The 23,501-nt window shown below is 38.1% G+C and overlaps 1 protein-coding gene across 14 annotated transcripts in view; it reads right to left on the reverse strand.

The window, feature by feature from the left end:
* PDE4D (phosphodiesterase 4D) overlaps positions 1 to 23,501 on the reverse strand; it is a 1,650,639-nt gene that overhangs the window by 431,765 nt on the left and 1,195,373 nt on the right. Inside the window, exon 1 of one of the 14 annotated variants that reach the window (XM_086361848.1) lies at positions 9,981 to 10,227. The exons of the other annotated variants lie outside the window; for them this stretch is intronic. Within the exon in view, the coding sequence (XP_086217974.1) occupies positions 9,981 to 10,108 (128 nt within the window). The 5' untranslated portion in view covers positions 10,109 to 10,227. Of the gene's footprint in view, positions 1 to 9,980; positions 10,228 to 23,501 lie in introns of those variants that run through there. 14 annotated transcript variants of the gene reach the window in all.

A 23,501-nucleotide genomic window follows, 5' to 3' on the forward strand; every position in this document is an offset into this window, starting at 1 on the left:
ACTGTGAAGAAAGCTGAGCACTGAAGAATTGATGCTTTTGAACTGTGGTGTTGGAAAAGACTCTTGAGAGTCTCTTGGACTGCAAGGAGATCCAACCAGTCCATTCTAAAGGAGACCAGTCCTGGGTGTTCATTGGAAGGACTGATGTTGAGGCTGAAACTCCAGTACTTTGGCCACCTCATGCGAAGAGCTGACTCACTGGAAAAGACCCTGATGCTGGGAGGGACTGGGGGCAGGAGGAGAAGGGGATGACAGAGGATGAGATGGTTGGATGGCATCACCGACTCGATGCACATGAGTTTGGGTAAACTCGGGAGTTGGTGATGGACAGCGAGGCCTGGCGTGCTGTGATTCATGGGGTCGCAAAGAGTCAGACACGACTGAGCGACTGAACTGAACTGAACTGAACTGAATCCATTAGACCTCCTAATCAAAGAATAGAAGAAGAGGAATAGATCTTAAAAGTAAGACAATGAGTTTCATCTTGGCCATGAGAACACCCTGTTTTAATTTAAGGCAGTGATGATGATACAAGTAAAAAGGAAGAGCAATCAGGGCTTAAGACACAAGTCCAGAAGTTGCTAGAATGAATTTAATATGTTTCTGCAAGAGGTACATGATTATTTATTGTGTCTGATGACTTTCTTATTCCCAGTGAGAATAATATATCACATAAGAATTGACTAAGCACCTATTATGTTACAAGCCTTGTACAAAGCACTGTACACACTCTGGTTTAAAACACAGTCTTATGCCCTGTTCCCACGATCCCATAAATGACTATGGAAGGAAGCTCTTAGGTCAACAAAATATATAAATATTGGATTGCAACTGTGAGAACTGCTAAAAAGAAGATGAAGGTGCAATAAGAGTATATAAATAGGTACTTAACACAGTCTGAGCGTTTAGGGAATGTTCCCCTGGGGATGATGAGGCCTGAAGGATAATAACAACATGAGCTACTGCAAACCACATGAATGAAGCCCTGACCATCTTTTGAAATTTAGAACACATTCCATCTTGTCTGGGAAGCTGATTAGCTTTCCCTTGGACATTTGTAACTTCCTTCTCAACAAACATCTCTCTAGGGTATCACCACTGGCAAAACTATCTTCTTTGCTGGGAGTCACCCTCCTCATGAGGCTGTAGAAACCATGGCATTACGGATCAAGTTTAAAGTCATCAACTTTAGTTTAAAGGCTGTCAGTGGATTGACTGCCCGCCCCTCCTGCCATTATTTTTTGTCTCTGCTTCTTTCAGACCTTCTACATCAATATACAATCTCCTTGACAGCAGTGCTATATTAAGTGCTATGCTAAGCCGGGAATGCTTGTCAGAATTCACTATTTCATTCACACAGTTAACAAAGTAAAATAAAGGTGATAATAAAAGTTTTCCCTTCATGGCATGAATTTATCTATGTAATAATCTTATTTAACGCAAGAGAAAAATCAGTGGGAAAGAAAAACAAGCCAACACAACAAAAGAGGAAAAACAAATGGAAAGGAGTTCCAAAAGATGGGCAATTTTATGTCTCTAATTGGATGTAGAAATGCACTAACATGAAGCTCACTGAGGCTGTGCAGAATCTCCTGTGCATCAGAACAGCCAACACTCTAAGTATTCTAAATAGCCTCATGTCGCTCCATTTAGCAAAGCAGAGGCCGTATGGCTAGGTGATGGGGGAATGCTAAACTGATCCAGAGGAACAAAGGTTAATATTTATGACGTTTTTATTAATCACTAGTAGTTGGCAATAGATTGGAAAACAGACTTTCTTTTCTAACTTCAGTTGGAAAATACTACCTGCTTATTTCAATATTTAAAAATTCTCAATAATAAATAAGACACAAAGGATATGTTTAAAATTGCATTTTCAATGAAAGAATTACATTAAACAGTCATTTAATGTTTCTCTAAAATGAAATTAAGAATTTATTTTGTTCTTTCCCTCTCATGACCAATCTCCCTTACTTTAGTTTTGCCATTCTCTGCCCTCCCTTTTTAGAGCTCAGACACCTTATCCTTTCAGTTTAACATTCATAGCAAAGCCTCACTTAGTTCTCCACAGAACATGTTACTCATCTTCAGGCCTCATCATCCCCAGGGAAACATTTTCCAAATGCTCAGACTATGTTAGGTACCTATTTATATACTTTTATTGGGCCCTTGTCTCCTTTTGAGCGGTTCTCACAATTGTAATCATATATTTACATATTTTGTAATTGTAATGAAATGGTTCCTGCCAGGATTTTATTCTGCTTGCTTCAATCAGGATAGGGCTCCAGTCTTTTCCATTCCAGTTTATGTTGCAAGTTATTGCCAAATTATTCTTCCTGAAACAGCTGTTTCCATCATGCCACTATAAAACGGCAGGAAAGACAGCATACATATAAATAATTGAAGTTTATATGATAATGCTGTAACAGATACATAAAAAAAGAGACAACAGCTAGCTAAAGGAGAAACTTAATTTTGTAAATAGGGAATTAGGAAAGGATTAATGAGAAAGATCTGCAGGAGGAGTTGGGGTTCATCACAAAGAGGAGGAAGAGGAGACCTACAGGCCAAGAACAGGTATAGTTAGTAGCTCTTTACATCTAAAATGCAGAGTATACGTGGATGATTGAAGGGATTTATCCCCAAGGATACAGGATATGGAGGAGGTAGACCATGGACATTTAGAAGTGAGATGTTTTATACGCAGTGAAAAGCTATTGGTGTAAGCAGGGAAGCATCACAAAATTTTAAAGAATGACAGTCAGGAAGAGGATGATAGAAAGATAAAAAGATCAATTATGAGCCTATGAGTCTTTCAGGCAAAAGAAAATGAGGGCCTAACAAGGATAGTGTGTTGGGAAGCGCAACAAAAGGAAGAAGAAAGAATGTACCTGACAACAGATAGTGATGGAGAGTGTGGGCTGAGGCAGAGAAAGCATTTAGGATGAATTTTTGGCAAGTGCCATGGATCACGGAGGATGGGGAGGGACCCTGGGTAATCTCAGTTATAAATATGTTGAGTTTGCAGCCATTAAAAAGAATACATTTGAATCAGTTCTAATGAGGTGGATGAAACTGGAGCCTATTATACAGAGTGAAGTAAGCCAGAAGGAAAAACATAAATACAGTATACTAACGCACATATATGGAATTTAGAAAGATGGTAACAATAACCCGGTGTACGAGACAGCAAAAGAGACACTGATGTATAGAACAATCTTATGGACTCTGTGGGAGAGGGAGAGGGTGGGAAGATTTGGGAGAATGGCAATGAAACATGTAAAATATCATGTAGGAAATGAGTTGCCAGTCCAGGTTCGATGCATGATGCTGGATGCTTGGGGCTGGTGCACTGGGACGGCCCAGAGGGATGGTATGGGGAGGGAGGAGGGAGGAGGGTTCGGGATGGGGAACACATGTATACCTGTGGTGGATTCATTTTGATATTTGGCAAAACTAATACAATTATGTAAAGTTTAAAAATAAAATAAAATTGGAAGAAAAAAAAAATATGTTGAGTTTGATTTCTCTGGAGATCCCTTAGCTAGTAGACATTTGTATATACTGCTTTGGATTTGAGGAGAGCAGGAAGAGCTGAAAATACACATTCTAGTCCAAACATTATTGCCAATAATTTTTCCCAGATGAAAGTAGGGTTAGACTAAATCCTGATGATAATTAGAAGATTTATTTATTGAAAAGAAGTACCTTTTATCTGAGAAAGTACTACATTTTCCCCCCAATTTTCCCCTTATGAAATTTGTTCTCTCCTGCTAGGATGAGCTGGTTATGATGAAAATCTACTTTTGGCTCACACGTTCACAAAACATGTACCCATGTACATAGGCACGGGGACAGGTGACCAGAGTCTTCATTCTACCAGGTCACTGGGATGGTCACTCAATATTTGTTATCTTTTGTGCAATTTTACCCAGTATTTTTTAATTCACCTTGAAAAGCATATCAATGTTTAGTACCTAGCCTGAAGCTACAAGAATGTATTAGATCATTTATTCAGCTTTCTGTAATGAAATCTTCATGGTAGCTCTACTGAAATAATAATAGGCCCTGACAATCCAATAAAGCTGTCTGAATCACTGAACATTTTAGATCATTTAAAAAGTGTGGCAATGGTTATTTTTAACCAGGCTAAGAGAGCATCATCTAGTGGTTACCATGAGAAAGATGAAGGTATTTTCATGAATACATAAAAAATATCAATTATCTGGATATAGACAAAGACCTTCAAAGAGCTTCAAAGTATTCCCCAATCCAATTGGTTTATACAAGTTTCTCAATCTCAGCTTTATTGGGATTTAGGGATTTTTAGTTGAATAATTCTTCTTTTTTTCAGTTGAAGTACAGTTGATTTACAATGTTGTGTTAGTTTCAGACGTTCAGCAAAGTGGTTCAGTTATTCATACATAATTTTTTTTCAGATTTTTTCCTTATAGGTTATTACAAAATATTGAGTATAGTTCCTTGCGCTATACAGTAGGTCCTTGTTGATTATTTTATATACAGTAGCATGTACAGTTCAGTTCAGTTCAGTCGCTCAGTCATGTTCGACTCTTTGCGACCCCATGAATCGTAGCACGCCAGGCCTCCCTGTCCATCACCAACTCCCAGAGTTCACTCAGACTCACGTCCATTGAGTCGGTGATGCCATCCAGCCATCTCATTCTCTGTCGTCCCCTTCTCCTCCTGCCCTCAATCCCTCCCAGCATCAGGGTCTTTTCCAATGAGTCAACCCTTTGCATGAGGTGGCCAAAGTATTGGAGTTTCAGCTTCAGCATCAGTCCTTCCAATGAACACCCAGGACTGATCTCCTTTAGGATGGACTGGTTGGATCTCCTTGCAGTCCAAGGGACTCTCAAGAGTCTTCTCCAGCACCACAGTTCAAAAGCATCAATTCTTCGGCGCTCAGCCTTCTTCACAGTCCAACTCTCACATCCATACACGACCACTGGAAAAACCATAGCCTTGACTAGACGGACCTTTGTTGGCAATGTAATATCTCTGCTTTTTAACGTACAAGTTGATCCCAAATTCCTGATTTATCCCTCCTCCCCAATCCCGTTTGGTAACCATAGATTTGTTTTCTATGCCTGTGAGTCTATTTACGTTTTTTAAGTAAGTTCATTTGTATCATTTTCTTAAGAATAATTCTTCACTGTGTATAAGGTAATGTTTTTCTACCTGGAGACTCAGCTTCAATCTTTGGGTCTAGAAGATTCCCTGGAGGAGAAAGCGGCAACCCACTCCTGTATTCTTGTCTGAGAAATCCCATGGACAGAGGAGCCTGGTGGGCTACAGTATGCAGGATTGAAAGAGTCAGACATGAATGAGCGAGTGAGCCCGCAAAACTTAAAATCAAAAATGTCCCTATACGTTGCCAAAAGTTCCAGTTGAAAACTACTGGCTACATTGATAATAAATTTAATAACCACTTTTTCAAAAAGGGTTATTGAAAAGCAAATGCTGATCTGGGCTCTGTTTGAATGATGATAGATTCCTAGTGAAATAGGTTATATTTGATGAAGATCGACTGTACACAATGTGCAACTGTTTTCCTTTGGTACAGAAAGTGAGACGTATTCACTTATACTTCAAATATATCACTCGTGCACGTTCAGACTCATTGATTGAACTTTTTTTTTTTTTTTTATAAACAAGAGGCCACTAATTACTGAGGAATCCTAGTCCAATTCCTGTCTCCTTCCACAGTCATTATCGCAAAGCATTTATATGAATACAATTTGCTATGTGCTAAACAGCGTCACCCCGAAATTCATGTGGAGATGCCTAACCCCCTGTACTTCAGGATGTGACTGTATCTGGAGACAGAGTCTTTAAAGAGGTGATGAGAGAGGCTGTTCAAATGGATACCTTATCCAATCTGCCTAGTGGTCTTTTCGTAAGAGGACATTTGGACCCACAGACTGACCAGGGTGCAGGCACAGAGCAAAGGGCGTGTGATGACTCGGTGAGAAGACAGCCATCTGCACCCCAAGCAGAGAGGGGCCAGGAGAAAGTCAACCCGGCACCACTCTGACTGTGGACTTGCAGCCTCCAAACTGAGAAAACAAATCTCTGCGGTTTAAGCCATTCAGCCTTTGTTATGGCAGCCCTAGCAAACTAATACTAACAGTTTATTTCTTATACTACTACTAATGAACTAAAAGTAATATTAATTTGAGTAAATGGAAGTTGGATGATTGATTAAAATCTAAGCATGCAACTGTAATCTTTTCTCAAGGATAAAAGAGGCTGATTAATGCAGACTCAGACTCCTAGTATTCATTCCTATATCCTTTTCTCTGAGCCCACAGACTACCGGGAAGAAGGCGCATACAGAATGGAGAGAATGAGAAGAAGGTGGGGAGCAGGAGGGGCCCCAGAGCAGCGCAGGGCAGAGGCCCGCCAGCCAGAGACAGGGGGCAGAGCTGCTGAGACGTGTGAGCACCCACAGGTGCTGGGTTGTGAGAAGTGTTGCCCAGGAGCACAGGTGTTTTCTGTACCTGAGGGTGCTGTTGAGTCCTGACACGCCTCTTTCACTGCTCCCAATATTTGTCGCTAATTTTGCAAAAAAAAAAAAAAAAAAAAAACGTTTTCTGAGTTTAATACTTCTGGAGGACAAACAGAACTAGGGCTTACATTTCACAATTTCTGTAACTGATTGTATCCACTTTTGTGCTTCTATCACCTTTCTGACAGGTTCAATATCACTTTCCTCTAGGAAACCTCCCTCTCTCCCCTTCCAGTGACTTCTCATTTTTACTATATGGAAGGTCTTGCCAAAGACTCCATATGATGGTATTCAGGGAAGGGATACATACACCTATGCCAAGATAGGTAACACACACTTTGTCATCATTTATTTCCTAAATAATTTATTGTCCGATCTGTGCCTGGCTCTATGCTGGGCACCACGGATGTGGCAGTGAGCAAGAAGCAATCCATACACTCAAAAACCCTGCAGCCTGACTTGGTGAGGATGGAGTGGAAAAGCCAGATTAAATCTGATTACTTATTCTCTATGTATTAGGGACATCAAAGTATTATAAAATTTAAAGAAAGCTATTTTTTTGCAAGAGTAAAAATAGAGTCCTTGAGTTTGTGGAGGCTATAAAATATTAGAGTAAATTTTTTAAAAAACATGAATATAGAAAATTATTAGAATCACAGGTGGTAAGACTGTCATTCTCTTCAACACTGAGATTAATTAAGATTTAGGAGTGTTAGCTTCTTTGTTAATCTCTTCACTGCTGCTCCTGAAATAAGAATTCAGAACTATCCAGTGACCATGTGGTCACACTTACAATGCTGCTCATTCTCAATTTGGAAATTATCTCCCTGTGTTCCAAGGCAACATGCTGTTCTTTCAACAAGTCATTGTTTTATAAGGATACACTTGAACTCAAACTGAGGTATATTTTGATACGATTAGATTTCCTACTTTATTCTCTCCATTTAATGAAAAGTCATATTTCTTTTTACCACCTCAGTATCACATTCATTGACTAAGTTAGAACACCAACATACAACTCCTCCTCTTTAGTTGTTTTCCGGGATTCCTCCCTTCTTCCTTCCCTCGCTTTTGGTAATTATCAAAACAGTATCCTTTCTGCCAAAGAGCACAAATGTAACTACATGAAAGGAAACTTATAAACATGTCTTAAACAAATCTTAGATGAGTCCCAGCAAGTATTCTGAAACCTAACCATTTAATTTGGGGTTGATTTTAGTGCATCTACAATAATAATCTACCACTGTTCCCGATGTACTGACTTCTCAGCAGATTAAAAAGACGTTCAGATAAAGGTTTTAAAATGTACAACTTGAAAATATGAGCTACACAATAGAAAGACACCACGACTCGGATCTTCCTTCACCCATTTATCCATCCCCTCCAACCATGGTTTTCATTACAAGTTTGTTGCCAGAGTTATACTGCTATGGGATAGAAGCTCTACATTTAATGACTTAATGACTACATATCTTAAGCAAAAGGCCATTTATTTGATTTACTTGCTGTATATAATAAGCAATGTACTGTACTGAAGAACAAGTTAGACCTGACATTTTTACAAATTTGAGGTCTACACTGCAAAATACTGGTTATTGTCAAACACCTTGCAAGGATATTTGCTTGCAAAATACATTGTAATACTCAGTGTAAAAAGTGACGGAAGATAAGTCTGAACTTGTCTGGGTACAATGCAACATGCCCAGTCCACACTACATACATATACTTATCAGCTTATATAAACACACAATTCTGCTGACTTACACAGGAGTTGATTACTTTTAGGTGGAAAAAAGGTAAGGTAATGTGAATAGGAACACAGCATTGACGTGTTTGAAGACCTTACCGATGTAAATTTAAAATAAAAAAGGAAGGAATTGAACCCTCTTTAACTGGTTTCAAGCCAATGCCATAACCACTATGTCTCTCTTAATAAACGTGGTATTAGTAAAAAATTATCTAACTTTGTCAAACTATAGGCAACAATTCTATCAGCCTGTATTGCATATCCATTTCAAGTAGGCTTTCAAGACTCAACATCCCCTATTAGGGAAGAAGGTTATATTTTCATGACTATACATTAATAATTTGGCGTCTGTGTGCCTTTGTGGTGTGGGTGTCACACCCCTAATTACAGAAGGGAGTTGGGCGACTGATTAAAACTGAGCTGTGTAGTGAGTCTCAGGACACATTTTCCTAATGTTCTCTGACACAGTTGCTAGTTACTGCCAGCATGTTTTAAATTCAAATGGTCCTACAGGTTGACAGGAAGAGCCTTGGTACTTGGGGAAGAGAAGTGAATATTTCCCCTCTCGAAATTTTTTTAAAAGTTCATTCCCATTCCTTCTAACCCCAAGGCATTTCTGAGAGTTTGGAAACTTTTAGAAAAAAATCACTTAAATATCCGAATGTTCCTCTATGTTTTCAAATAAGGTCATGTCTGGCAAAATGTATCCTTTACGTGTGAGTTTATGCATGCATCATAAGAAAAGGAAAAATAGAAGTGTAGGCTGATAATGATAGTCTTTTAGTAAGTTATGTTGCTTTTTGAATTTTGGATTCTGATTTCAAGGTTTCATAAAATTACGGAGAATTGGCATTTTCACGGAGAATAGAGTCTCATTGTAAAATGCTCCCAAAGTTCATTCTGAAAAAACTGAATATAACGACTATATAAAACCCAAATTGAGGGATTAGTTTTAGACCCATTTGTCAAACATATCAACCCTATTTTTACACTGCAGTAAAAAGGCTAGAAGATAAGGGTTTTCTTACTGCACTCCCTCTTTTCTTGTAATGAAAACACTCAGTTCAACTTTGCAACTCTTAATTATACAACGTGAGCTGGCCTGGGTAATGAGTGAGAGAGAGAGAGTGTGTGTATGTGTGTGTGTGTTTGTGTGGTGTGGGTCTTTGTGGAGATTGTGAGTTAGCACAATTTTGGAACCTTGATCTAGAAATGACATCTTCAGAGGAAAAATAGCTAAGCCTATTCTGGCCTCCACAGTGACCACATGTAAATCAATGCTTTTTACAGAATTTGAACGTATTTATCACACTTAGGCATTAAGGAATGTTATCTGTAGATTGTGAGATACTGGGAACCTGGTAATAAGAGATTTTAATAAATATATCCATTATTCAGGAAAATCCTCTGTGAAATAATTCACCATAGATGATTCTGAAGGTAGTACAAGCACTAGTAATCTCTTAAATTCCTAAAATCTACAGACCCTGAAACCATATCAGCTTTTGCTAATAGCTAAGCTAAGAATATTTTCCAGCTCATTTTCCTCTTTGGTTAATTTTTTTCTAGCTATCCAGTATGCTGAATTTTAGAACTAACCTCTCACCCTGACCCTCCGAGCTCAGCAGACCTCCAAAGCAGTTACTAAAGGGCAACAAAACACGTTTTCACAAACAAACAGCTAGAAGAAAGGAAAGCAGTTACCGTCTCCTCTGTGGCTTAATGTCAATGGGCTTGTTGGTTGCATAAGGTGATCCATGAACATACGCAGGGCTTCGGAATCTAGCCATCTTCCCCAGGGTTAGGTACTCACAGCTGGTTGGCAAACTCATTTTATTCAAAAGGCAGGAAGTGAAAACAAGTCTTAGGAGTCAGCCCAGCATTCCTGGGAAATGCTGGAAAGAACGTGTCAGAGAGTGGATTTCAGACATATGCTGCACTCTGGTCGCTGGGTGCTGCTTTGCTTTAAAAGTAATCCCGTGTTTCTCAGAGGCTACACGCATCCGCTTGTTTTCTTTTCATGGATACAGGAAGCTTGTTGCTTATTTCTAACCAGAATCAGTGCTCTGGCCAATTATTGGCTGAGTAGATGAGGTAAAAATTCTGTAGTGCCACAGAAACCTATTTCTACTCAGAGGAGATCTCTGAGTAGGCAGCAAGGTTTAATCCATTATTGTCTGATGTCTAAAAGAACATCAACCTAATGTACAGTGGTTGGGAAATCAGAGTAACACAACACACCGAACATGCATCTGAGAGGGAGGAAATAATCAATTATTTGGTATGTTTTCAAAGGGGGGAAACTGTTTGCTAAACTTATTACAGATCCTTAGAAAATGAGATGGGCACATGGAAATGATTACACTGGTTTTCCAATTTGCTGGTCAAAAAATTGTGGGTTCTGCCTCATAAATTATGGTTCACAATAGAACTGAACTCAGCCTCAGGAACATAAAAAAATGGTCAGCGCTGGACTTTGAAAGTGATTTTTTTTTTCTTATTAGAAATATTCTCTCAGAAGGAACCTAGCTGATTGCTGGATGAAAAGCTATCGAAAAACTGATGGGAAATTCTTTACTATTTGAAAGTCATTTTTTCCCCATAACAATGAAAGACAAACTGGAGAAATTGGAAATCGTTCTAAAATTCTCCCTAGAGCTACAAATCTCAGAAAAAAGTTAGAGCTTTCACGAACCCGCAGTTTTCAATAGTCCTCACCTCATTTCCTAGTATTCTAGCAATACAACCACTGCGGTCCTCATGTGCAGTCTCAAGACAGGAGTTCAGAGTACTATGCAGGGTAATTTTTATGTTTGAAAAATATTTCTTATCCAGGATTTGAATAAACACAACCTATTTATTTAAGAGACCTGGGACCCAGGCAAACACAAAGTCTGCTGAGAGAAAGCTGTATTTTATTTTGTAGTGGCCAAATTCAGACAATGTTTGGGTTTAAACCACATTATTTAAATTCAGATTTTTTTTAAGTTCGAAAGGGAAGATAATTTTCCATTGGTGGCTCAGATGGTAAAGCATCTGCCTGCAATGTGGGAGACCTGGGTTCAATCCCTGCATCGGGAAGATCCCCTGGAGAAGGAAATGGCAACCCACTCCAGTACTCTTGCCTGGAAAATTCCACGGATGGAGGAGCCTGGTAGGCCACAGTCCATGGGGTCGCAGAGAGTCAGACACCACTAAGCAACTTCACTTCACTATTGCCTATCTAATGATTCTCCTTTTTGTACTTTTTTATTACAAAATAATACTTGGTCATTTTAACATGTGAAATGACACAGAGGTATATAAATAAAACCCTTATTTCTTTTTCCTATGAGTTAATATTACTAATTTTCTGTGTGCCAATTCTGTCACTTCATTTACAGACATATACATACACAAATCATACACATAATACACTGACCAATCCACAGGGCTTCCCCATCCTGTTTCTGTACAGTGGGATTATACTTTATATAACCTTCTACAAATATTTTTGTGCTTAAAAGAATTCATGGATTTTTTTTTCAGGCAATACATAGAAATCTAGTATGTTCTTTTTAAAAATTACATAAGGCTCCACAGAATGAATGCATTATTATTTATTCAACCAATTGTCTAGTGGTAGACATATAATTTTGGGCTTCTATAACCAGTAAACACATTTGTCAATATATTCTTAATGGTTGGAGCTTTTATTTCTGAAAGTGGGTTCCTAGATCCCAAATTCTGTGCAGTTTTCCCTTTAATAAATAGCCTATGGCAGCACACACTCCTAAAAGTCATGTCAGAAAAGGTCTGTTTCCCACAGCCTTGAAAACACTCTCTTCTGACATTCAAGTCTGTTCCTTTATAGCAGAAAAATAAGGGAGCCAGCACTCCAAACTGTCCAGTGATTGCATATGGTTCCTTGCAAAGATGAAACTGTCATTAGGGTTCCTATGAAGGAAAGGGCAGCCTACTTGAACTGAGATATACCAGGGAGAAGACTTGAACTTCACCAACATGAGAGAGCACACCAAAGTAGAGGAGAGGCAGCCAAGAATTTTTGCTTAATTTTTATAGTCAATGGGAGATAAAATACCAACAGAGTTCCTGCCATGTCTCCAGTCCAGTCCTTGGTATATCTTCCTTACTAATATTTCATAATTGGGAAAATATCATATAATTTTACAACATCGCGGTAGTACCTAATGATTACCAACTAACTGTAATGTACAACTTTGATGTATAACTGTGAGTAATTTATAGTTTTCAAATTTAAAGGGCCCTTTGGACCTGCTATCCCATCTTAGGGTCCTAAGAACACATGTACAATATTTTTATCTGTAAACTGATATAAGGGTCTTTGTCCAATACTAGAGAATAAGAACTGCATCATATAAGAATTTCCTAAAAGGGGTAGGAAAAAAAAAAACCTGAAGAGTATGACATAAACCTATATGGGAGAAAATATATATTCACTACTAGATAAAATTCCTTGATTTTCCTCACGGGGGCATTTTTGCTTGTACCTGGGCAATGATTTACCACAAGCTGACGGCATTTCCAGGGGATTACCTGTACTCAAGTTGAGATGAGAAGGGATTACATTTAAAATCTAACCTGCCAAGAATTTAGAATCCCTGAGAATGATGGCCAATTAGCAGTGGTGGCCTTGAGGCAAAGTTAAACCTTCCTATCTTACACAATTCCCTTTCTCTGAGGCTGGGCAGAAGCAGTGGGTGACTCTACCTTAGGGAAAATGCTAACACAAGGGAGAACTTAATGTTCAAGTTAACAGGTTCACAGCAAGATAGGGCTCAGATCTCACTAAGGAATGATGACTAGAAAGGCAGGAAAATCCAGCACAAATCTCACTCGTCAACCCCATGATTCTAAAACAAGGGCAGAAATCACATTAGGGTATCAAGAACACCGATTTTTTGGTATATTAGAGGTCCAATGCTGGTCATGTCCTTAACAACAATTAAAAGCAATGGCTAGTGAGTAACAGTTTGAGGCCACAGGACTTCCCTAATAAAAATTCCAATATTTATCAAAGAAGATTCTTTCAACCGAAAGCTCTACTCTGGCATCATGGGTTTGGCAAATTGGAAAGCTGAAGGAATTCTTTCAGGATACCAGGAAATCATCTGTTCATGACCTTATCAAAGCCCAATCAGCGGAACCATTTTTCCTTACTTGTGGTTTGGGAGGACTTCCTCCTACCCACTGTGTTCTCTGTCACACCTAGACCAGCAAGCAACACCGCTGGTGTTCATATCCACCTTCAGCTGTTGAAGCTTTTCTCACCTTCTGACCTACGCGTTTCCCAGCAAATGGATCCAATCCAGTGATATCAAACCGTCATGACGTGCTAATAAATTCTCACATCTCCTTCCAGAGTCCGTACCTTTCTGCCATTACATTCACCTGCTCACAAGAAAATTCCATTTGGAAATCTCACAACTGCTTCATTCCAGCATTTAATTCACATCAATTCTCTTTCCCTATCTCCCCAAACATTTTTCTTCCTGTGTTCTCTAGCCCTCTTGCCATACAGCCACCCACCTGACAGTCATTTCTAACCAGGCCACAAATCCTAAAGACACGAATAAATTGAATAATATATTACATTAAATAGCATATTATTACACTATAATAATGTTCTATTTCTATAACAATATTAGATTAGCAATGATAGTAATAATAGCAGATGATTTCTATGCACTAGACACTATAATTAGCTCTTTTAATCTTCATAAAATAATTGAGTTCAGCACTGTCATTATGTCCCTTTTATAGATGAGAAAAGCAAGGCACAGAGAGATTGAGGTACATCCCCAGGTCAGAGTCTTAAGAGTGAAATCAGAGTTAGGAACCAGTTCATCTGGCTCCAAAAAACAGACTATCTTATTCCTCCCGGCAGATTTTATTTACCTGAAATTAATTAATTAATTTTTTTTTTCATATTTTGCCTAGAGTTAATATCTCCAGTCTTTTTCTTCTTAGTTCCATTCTTCACTTGAATATCATGTGGACCATTTTTAAATGGGAATCTGAACATGTGACTATTTTGCTTATTATCATTCAATGACTCTCCATTTCTTTAGTGATAAAGCTCTACATTTAAGATCCAAAGCTCAGCACAGAGATCCCCTCTGACCTTGCTCTGATGTCCACTCCTCTATCTGTCATGGATAACTCTGGTAGTATCCTGGGAAGTCCAGCTCTTTCCCACCACTGGACCTTCAAGACGAAAAGTCCTCTGATCAGCGTTCTTTTCTCTCCCTTCTGCAGCTGGCTGACTCCTTTTAAGTGTCATCTCTTCCAAAACACGTTCTCCATTCCTCAGTTTTATTGAGATGCCTCTCATATGTTTTTTTCCCACCCACGTATGATTCTAACTCACTGTTTCACAGCTCTTCATGCATTTATAACTCTCCCAGTGGCACTAGCGTTTCTGGAGGGCAGGCATTCTGCCTTATTTCACTTGCAACTCTAGCACCTAAACCACACTTGCTTGTTAAATAAAGCAGCTGGAATTATAAAGGTGCTGGATGTCCCAAAGACTCGCTTAACTCTCTCCTGAATCCTTCATTCTCGGCTACTCTTCCAGAATAATAATTATTAACTACTGAAACACATTTGAAGTAGTCAAACTATTCACTGCATTCTACCAAACACAAACATTTCACAAAGAACAACCCCTGTATTGTGAATGCGAAGTCTCTTCTCAGGGTTTAGCTGGGGATGTCAGAGATGTGTCTGTCTGGGCAGACCATTTCAGTTCAAGAATTAAATTATCAAAGTAGTTGTTCAACCACCTGATTAATCACAGGTTACGCCTTTATTTAATCATGTTCTATGCTTTGAGAACACAACTGGCATATTTCAAATTCATCAATTAATCATTCTTCTATAATCATCTAAGATAACAATCTATTATCTTCTATGATAATCTTCTTCTGAAACTCCACATAGTACACTTCATACAGTCTTGGACAAAATGGTTTCAAATTGAAGGAAACACTGCAAGTCCATATGGAGACTTACCATGAAGGACATCACAGTGTTTCCCAAATTAATAAAGGGATGTAAGTTTCCTTAGTGTCCAAATGCTTGGGAAAAAATGGAATATCCATTCAATACAAATATGTATGAATTCAATAAAATGACTACGTTGAAATACAGACAACACTAAGATATACTAACTGGCGTCTTAAACACATAAACATAGACAAACACATGAATCCCACAGCCACATGCGCTTGGGAAATTCTCCATTACATGGATGTTTTTGGAGGAGCAGGAGTAATCAGGCTTTATTATGCTAATGTTTGTTCCAACTTGTGAATAAGAAATGGATAGACAATGTGGCACCCTCCGTGGGAACCTATGTGACACTGTGGGAATTAGGCTTCTGAAATAACATCTAATGACATGGAGATGAATTCATAAAATATTAACAGTCAAAAACTAGGTTATAAAACAGTATAGCAGTATGATATTGTTTTCAACAAACAAAAAAATATACTCATATATTGAAAACAAGAGAATAAAAATAATACACATCAGAATATATATATATATTATATATATATATGCACACACAGACAGGAAGAAACAGATGGTTTTAATTTTCTGCTTTTCTCCTACCTATATTATCTAAACATTCCAGAATGTCTCGTGTTACTATTTTAATAAGACAAGTGAAATTTTATTAAAATTCCAAACTCTGGATTCCATCAACTAAAAAGAGAATTTATTGATTGAGATGAATTAGCAAATTACATTAGCAGAAAATAATAGAAACATTGATTTTTTTTTTTTTTGCACTTGGTGTTTATAGCATCTTTGGCATGTATTCAGATACAGTTGTTAAGACTAGCAAAAAATTGCTTGGACTTGAGTAGTGAACAAAAAGAAAATAGTTCCTATAGCTAAAGGAGACCCTAAAATCTGGGTATCTTTTGGGACCGAAGCTGAGATTCACAGATCAAAGAACTGTTTTAAAAAAAATTATGCAATCAGGGGGCCTTACTTATTAGGGAATATATTTCCATAAAAATGAATCTGCAAGCTTGAGCAGTGTTAGAATTTTGAAAATACACTAAAATGAAGGGGGCTAATAGTATTATTATAGATGCAAATAAAAGGGGTAGTGGTCATGCTTAGGTTGGAAAAAAATGAAATAATTTATAATAACAAAAGCATTGTGTATTTCAAATCTAGACAACTTGTTTCAATGAGTCACATGAAAAAAAATCCTTAAAGAATGATTTACAAAATAAAATGCAGTGAAAAAAGAAAGAGTCAGCTATTTCCTTAAGGATCTGCATTTCTGGACTTCCCTGGGGGTCCAGAGGTTAAGAGTCCAACCGCCAATGCAGGGGGTGTGGGTTCAATCCCTGGCTGGGGAGCTGAGGTCCCACACATCTCACGGCCAGAAAACCAAAACATAACATAGAAGCAATACCGTAACATATTCAATAAAGACTTATAAAATGATCCACATTGAACAAATCTTAGGAAACAATAAAAAAGCTACAACTCCCCCTGACCTGACTGATATTCACAAACAACCTTCTGATCTGGAATCTGACTTCTTGACTAGAGTTATCTAGAAAAGGTATCATGTAGAATTGGTGTTCTTTTTTTTTTTTTCCTTTTTTTAAAAAATTTTATTTGATTTAACTGTACAATATTGTATTGGTTTTGCCAAGAATTGGTGTTCTTAGACCAGTCATACCTTCAGTTATAAGAGGCAGAGTTAACATTTTGACTCACAAATTAGCCTCTTGGGAATATTATTAACTTGACTCAATTCTGCAGATTGTGAAAACTGGTGAGACTTAATGGCATACCTTTTAAAACTTGAAAAATCACGAAATCCCATAAATCAGTCAGCCTCATAAGCAGGCCTAACTTTATAGCAAGGATAACTTTTCTTAATTAATCAACTGCTTCATTTTATAAGAAGGCAAGTTTGAAATAAATGAACCAGAGCTTTTCACCTTCTTAGACAAGTTGTATTCATCTAACAGTGTCCCACTGGGAAGAATGTCTGAAAATTTTATATCTGTTAACTGTCACCTCCTCAAAAATCCCAGCAGAAACCTGCAAATCCCACAAAGTTAACTAAACATACTGCAGTAAGGGAGAAGACCCCTTGGACAGGGTTTGTTTGTTTGTTTTTTAATTAAGAATTTTAAAAAAGATTTTTGATATGAACCATTTTTTAAAGTCTTTACTGGATTTATTACAATATTGCTTCTTTTCTATTTTATTTATTTATTTATTTATTTTTGGCTATGAGGAATGTGGGATCTTAGCTCCTGACTGGGGATTGAACCAGTATGCCCTCTATTGGAAGGCAATCTTAACCACTGGACTGTCCGTGAACTCCCTTGGACAGGGTCTTAAGAGTACCTTATCAGAAGAAGCTAGAGAAGCAAGCAGCTAAGTTATTTTTTGTTCATTCTCATTTTTTTTTTTTACACAGGGATGAGAAAGTAGCTGGATCCCACTATCATTTAACAGGGACAGGAAATTCTGTTGGTTTCAGTTTCACACCTAACAAAGGCCCTTGACTACTGATAATCTTATCTCAATGAACCTATTATATACGCAAAGCTTAAAGCAGCAATAAAATCAGCTGAACAAAGTGATGCTCATTCATTGAAGTCTCAGGTAGGCCCACACAATTTATACCTCCCAGCTCTTTATAAACTGTTTGAATGTTAAACGGAGTGACATTTTGCTCTAGAATGTATGAAAATGGAAACAAATGAGTTTAATAAACATAATGGGCTCTGACAACATGACTTCTGCAACAGATGTCCTATACTACTTCCTACACTTTCGGCCTTAAACAGCATCATTTGCTTGCCAAGATACAAACTGTTGCCAATATTCAGCTGCAGAATTTCCAACAGTAGGAAGCAGTGGAAAGAATTAAAACAGTTTAGTGCTTAATTTCCAAATAATCAAACGTCTTCTATCATTATAAAATGGAAGATGAAAAACAATACTGCTGCAAGTTCTTACTGTGTCAACTAGTTCGTCAGGCAAAGAGGAGGTGTCTTTGGCAAAGACTGTTCTATATTTGGTAGCTGGATGATTAAAAAAAAAAATATGTCAACTCATTCCTCTACCTCAGCTAGCTAGCCAGCCAGCATGAGTTGAACACCTACTATATATATGCAAAAGAAATAAATGCTATAACTCTTATCTAGGAAAAGAAATCATAAATCCATTTGATGTCCAGTTCATGCATCTTGGAAGGACTCACTTCAAACGACTGTACTGTGAGATAGAAATAAAACGTTGACACATTAGTGATCCTATTTGAAACCTGTGGTTGACTAACATTACAGTCAGTTTATATTCTGCTTATGCCATCACTTACTTCCCTATATTAATTAAGTTGTTAATGTTCTCTCTCAAGTGGATTACAAACCACGAGGTGGGCAGATACATACACATTCATCTTTGATTTATCCACAATGCCTAGTACATTGGTCTATGTATTGTAGGTGCTCAGTAAATAGTTGTTAAAAAAAGGACTTGAATTTATATTTCATAGTCATTAACTTTTAAAACTAGATATTGTCCCTGCATGATTATTAAATAGTGCCTCCTTTTACTCTCAAAAGCATCATTGTTTGGACTGTAAATTACCTGGCTATCATCTCACCCTGGAACTGCAAATAAATATACAAGGCTGGCTTAGCCACTAGCGTGAAAACAATTCAAAGGCAAAGACCGAGTCTTATCCATAACTGCTTCCCCAAATCTGTCACAGTACCCCCACTTCTTTAGGGTCTACATTGATGACCCAAGAAATATTAACAAGTAATAGAGAAACTCAGATTTAATCACTCCAAATAAATCCCAGAGGAAACAAAATGGAAAAGAGTGATCGGCAAAGAATTAGGGAAGTAAAAGTATTGACCTGGATGTTCTCTTAAATTTAGATGACACGAAAGTTATGCCCATGTCCTCAAATCCATATAGCTGTGAAATATCTTTGCTATTGTCAGATGCCTCTAGATTCCTGGGTTCATTCAGCAAAATTCGAGGGTTATTTGTAACTAAAGGAAAGATCAAGAATAAGGATGCTGGTTATGGAGCCAAGTGACTTAGGTTTACAGTCCCATGCTGCCAAAAATGGCTTAGTAACACTAGAGGATTGATGACACCATTCTAGTATCGGTTTCCAGGACACTTAAGCTTTAATCATTCATTCAACGAGTATTTGTCAAGTTACTATTCTAGGTGTTGGGAATTCAGCCGGAAATAAAACAGACAAGTAAGTGTGCCTGCTTCCCTGGAATTGACCTTCCAGTAGAGGTAGGTAGATGATCAGATAACGAAGAGAAATATGTAAGAGCGGTGTTACGTGACAGAAACAAACAAGCAGCAAGGAAAGAATACAAGGAGGTCAGGCTGGGGTCGGGAGGGGGACTCCTCGCTGCCCTGGAGCCCTTGGTGGCAGACTGTAGGAGATGTGAGAGGTGGAAGTTCACCTGCTGTAACTGACTCCCGTGGAGATAAAGGGAAAGGATCCAATGCAGCTAACATGATACAGAACACAATTATCACTAAGATTCTACAAGTCCCTAAACTGAAACGTTTCTTTTAACTAATGAAAGAGACCCATGTGCTTTTCTGTCATGACTTGTTCCTTTGTTGATGGACTATTTGCTATTGTTAGTCACTAGACAACTCAATCGGAGAAGGCAATGGCACCCCACTCCAGTACTCTTGCCTGGAGAATCCCATGGATGGAGGAGCCTGGTGGGCTGCGGTCCATGCGGTCTCGAAGAGTTGGACACAACTGAAGCGACTTAGCAGCAGCAGACAACTCAAGATAAGCAACTGTGATTTAGAAACTGCTTAAAATTTTCCTGTTAAGTGTGATGAATTAATCCCAAATCCAGGTAACACAGGATAAAAGGCAATTACAGAAAACATAAAGTGATAATAAATTAAGAGTAAATCAGTTAGGAGCAGCACAGGCCCTTGTTAACTATCTTAATTACTGATATTTAGTAACAGAAGCTGGTGCCAAAATTTTAAACACAGTCACCTCCCCTTTACTTATTCCCTTGAGACAAATATTCAGTTACAAAGTCATGGATTAGTTACTACCAATAACAATTATAGCTAATATCTCCTGAGTATTTGATCAAGGAGTCTATAAAAGGCTCTGTGCTAAGAACTTTTTATGTAATAAGTTCCTGTAATTGGAAGACTTATTAGGAGTAATTGAAAATGTATTTTTCTCCTAACGCATGAACACTCTCCAAGGAGAAGCAAGTACCTGGTTCTGCTCAGGCCCCTCCTGGGATGAGAACCATCTGGCTTCACCAGGCAGCATCTCTGCTTTCAGCATATCCAAATATTGTAAAGTTCTTTGTATCAGACTAAAGTTGACCTTTCAACTTATACAATCTCTTGATCCTAAACTGGAAGTCAGTCAAAATCAAACATCATTCTTTTCTATTATGACAACCCTGTCATGATCCAAAGACAGCTTTCATCTCACCCTCTTCTTTTCTAGGCTACATAATTCCAGATCTTTTGATTGTTCTCAATATGTCATAGTTTCTAGATGCTTCACCATCCGGGCAACAGACTTCTGAACTTATTCCTGTTTGTTGATTCCTCTTCAACCTGTATCCAAAATTAAACCAATATTCCAGGTATGACATAACTATTATGGCGCAGAGAGAGACAATCATTTGCATTTCTCTGTTCACTATACAAACTTTAATTTGAAAAGGTACATGCACTTCGAAGTTCATAGCAGTACAATTCACAAGAGCCAAGACATGGAAGCAGCCTAAATGTCTGCTGACAGATGAATGGATAAAGAAAATGTGGTACATATACACAATGGAATATTCAGTTCAGTTGTTCAGTTGCTCAGTCATGTCCGACTCTCAGCTACCCCATGGACTGCAGCACGCCAGGCTTCCCTGTCCATCACCAACTCCTGAAGGATAGCTTTCCCTATTCATCACCAGTATCCCAAATGGAATATTACTCAGACTTTAAAATGAATGAAACAATGCTATTTGCAGCGACATGGGTAGACCTGGAGATTATCACACTAAGTGAAGGAAGTTAAACATAGAAAGGCAAACACAGCTTGATATCACTTTTATGTGTAATCTAAAAAAATGATATAAATGAACTTATTTATTAAACAGAAATAGACTCATAAACATAGAAAACAAACTTATGGTTACAAAAAGGAAAAGGTGAGTGAGGGATAAATTAGGAGTTTGGGATTAAGAGATACACATTACTATATACAAAACAGACAAACAACAGAGATCTACTGTACAGCACAGAGAACTATATTCAGTGTCCTATATAACTTATTATATGTAAGAATCAGAAAAAGTATACACACACACACACATGCATATATATGTGTGCAAATGTGCTCAGCTGCATCCAATCTTGCAATCCCATGGACTACAGCCCGCCAGAATCCTCTGTCCATGGAATTTTCCTGGCAAAGAATACGGGAGTGGGTTGCCATTTCCTAGATGCATCAATCCCAGGGATGATCCAGGGGATCTTTCCAACCCAAGGATTGAACCCACATACGTCTCCGGCATTGTCAGGCAGATTCTTTACCACACGCCACCTGGGAAGCCCGTGTGTGTGTGTGTGCATGTATCACTGAATCACTTTGGGGAATGTCTTAAACACTGAAAATCAACTACTTCAATAAAAAATTAAAAAATAAATACATGAATGAAGCTTAAGACAGAAATCTCCCCATACTCTTAATCCATGTACTATCTTTCCTAGGAGTCCATAATCCAATTCAGATTAACTGCAAATTTAAAATTGCAGTTATGTTTATTAGCAAACTGTTGATCCTGACTATATTCCAGTTTGTTCCCTGTTGCTCTCAAGTCCATTTTCCTATATATTTGATTGGATGAATAATATTCTATTCCTTATTCAGTATTCTTTATTCCTTATTCTTCATTTATGATGTTCAACTAGCAGAAAAAAAAAAAATCTATTTAAGGGCCTCTCTGATGGCTCAGTGGTAAAGAATCCACCTACCAAAGCAGGAGACATGGGTTCCATCCCTGATCTGGGAAGATCCCACATTCCTCAAAGCAACCAAACCTGTGTGCCACAACTACTGACCCTGTACTCTGGAACTAGGAAGCCGCAATTACTGAGCCCACCGGTGACAATTACTGAAGCCCATGTGCCCCAGAGCCATGCTCCATAACAAGAGAAGTCACCACAACGAGAAACCTCCACGCCACCGTTAGACAGCAGCCCCCAATAGCCGCAACTAGAGAAAAGCCCATGCAGCAACCAGGACCCTGTGCAGCCAAAAATAAATAAACAAATAAAATTATTTTTAAAATACATATTTAATTGCATTTTCATCCAGCCCATATATCCATTATTTATACAATTATACCACAAGAGATCTTTTCACAAGCCTTACCAAGATAAAAATACACTTTTCACAGCACTTCCCTGATTTAGCAGACAAGTGATAGTGAAGTTATGACTAATACTGTGTTGATTGGCAAATGCAAATAATGATGGGCTTTGGGACTACATATTTTTCTCAATCAGACTGAAAGCTCTGTGAGAGCGAAGCAAAAGGCAGCATCTTAAAAAAATCATTCACATATTAACTTTGAGGTACAAAAAACCAATTTAACACAGACCAAGACAGTGTAACTTGTGGGGAACACCAAATAGTGAACACTTATGGGGAATGAAAATATGGTTTGCCAATAGCAAGTAAACATAACAGATAATTTAGTGACAAAGCCTCAAGATAACAGCTCAGGACAAAAGAAAGAAGGTCAAATGGGATGACAAAAAGGATTGCAATATCAGGGTCTTTGAATTCAATCTGCCTTTTAAAGACTCCTTGATTAAACGAGAGACCTCACTCAGCTTGAAGAGTGATGCTTGGAGAACTTTCATAGGAAAATATACTGAGACTAAGAATGCTTAAATAAATTGGTACCATTTTGCTTTGAGATGAAAAGACAAGGGTGATTTTATGACATGACTTGGAGACCTTTTGCAAAGAATAATGATGTCTACTGCATTCCACCCTCTCTAAGGAAATAACACGTGGTTTTAAAGAGAAGCAGAGGGAACTGAATGAAGCAACACCGGAAGGTCATCTGACAATAGATGGCTATTAAGCTCTGGGAATTTGTTTGGAAGACTTTT

This window comes from Bos grunniens, chromosome 20, assembly GCF_055505025.1.
Source record: "Bos grunniens cultivar Pamir isolate PY7600 chromosome 20, Bosgru_T2T1.0, whole genome shotgun sequence".
NCBI classification, from domain to species: Eukaryota; Metazoa; Chordata; class Mammalia; order Artiodactyla; family Bovidae; genus Bos; species Bos grunniens.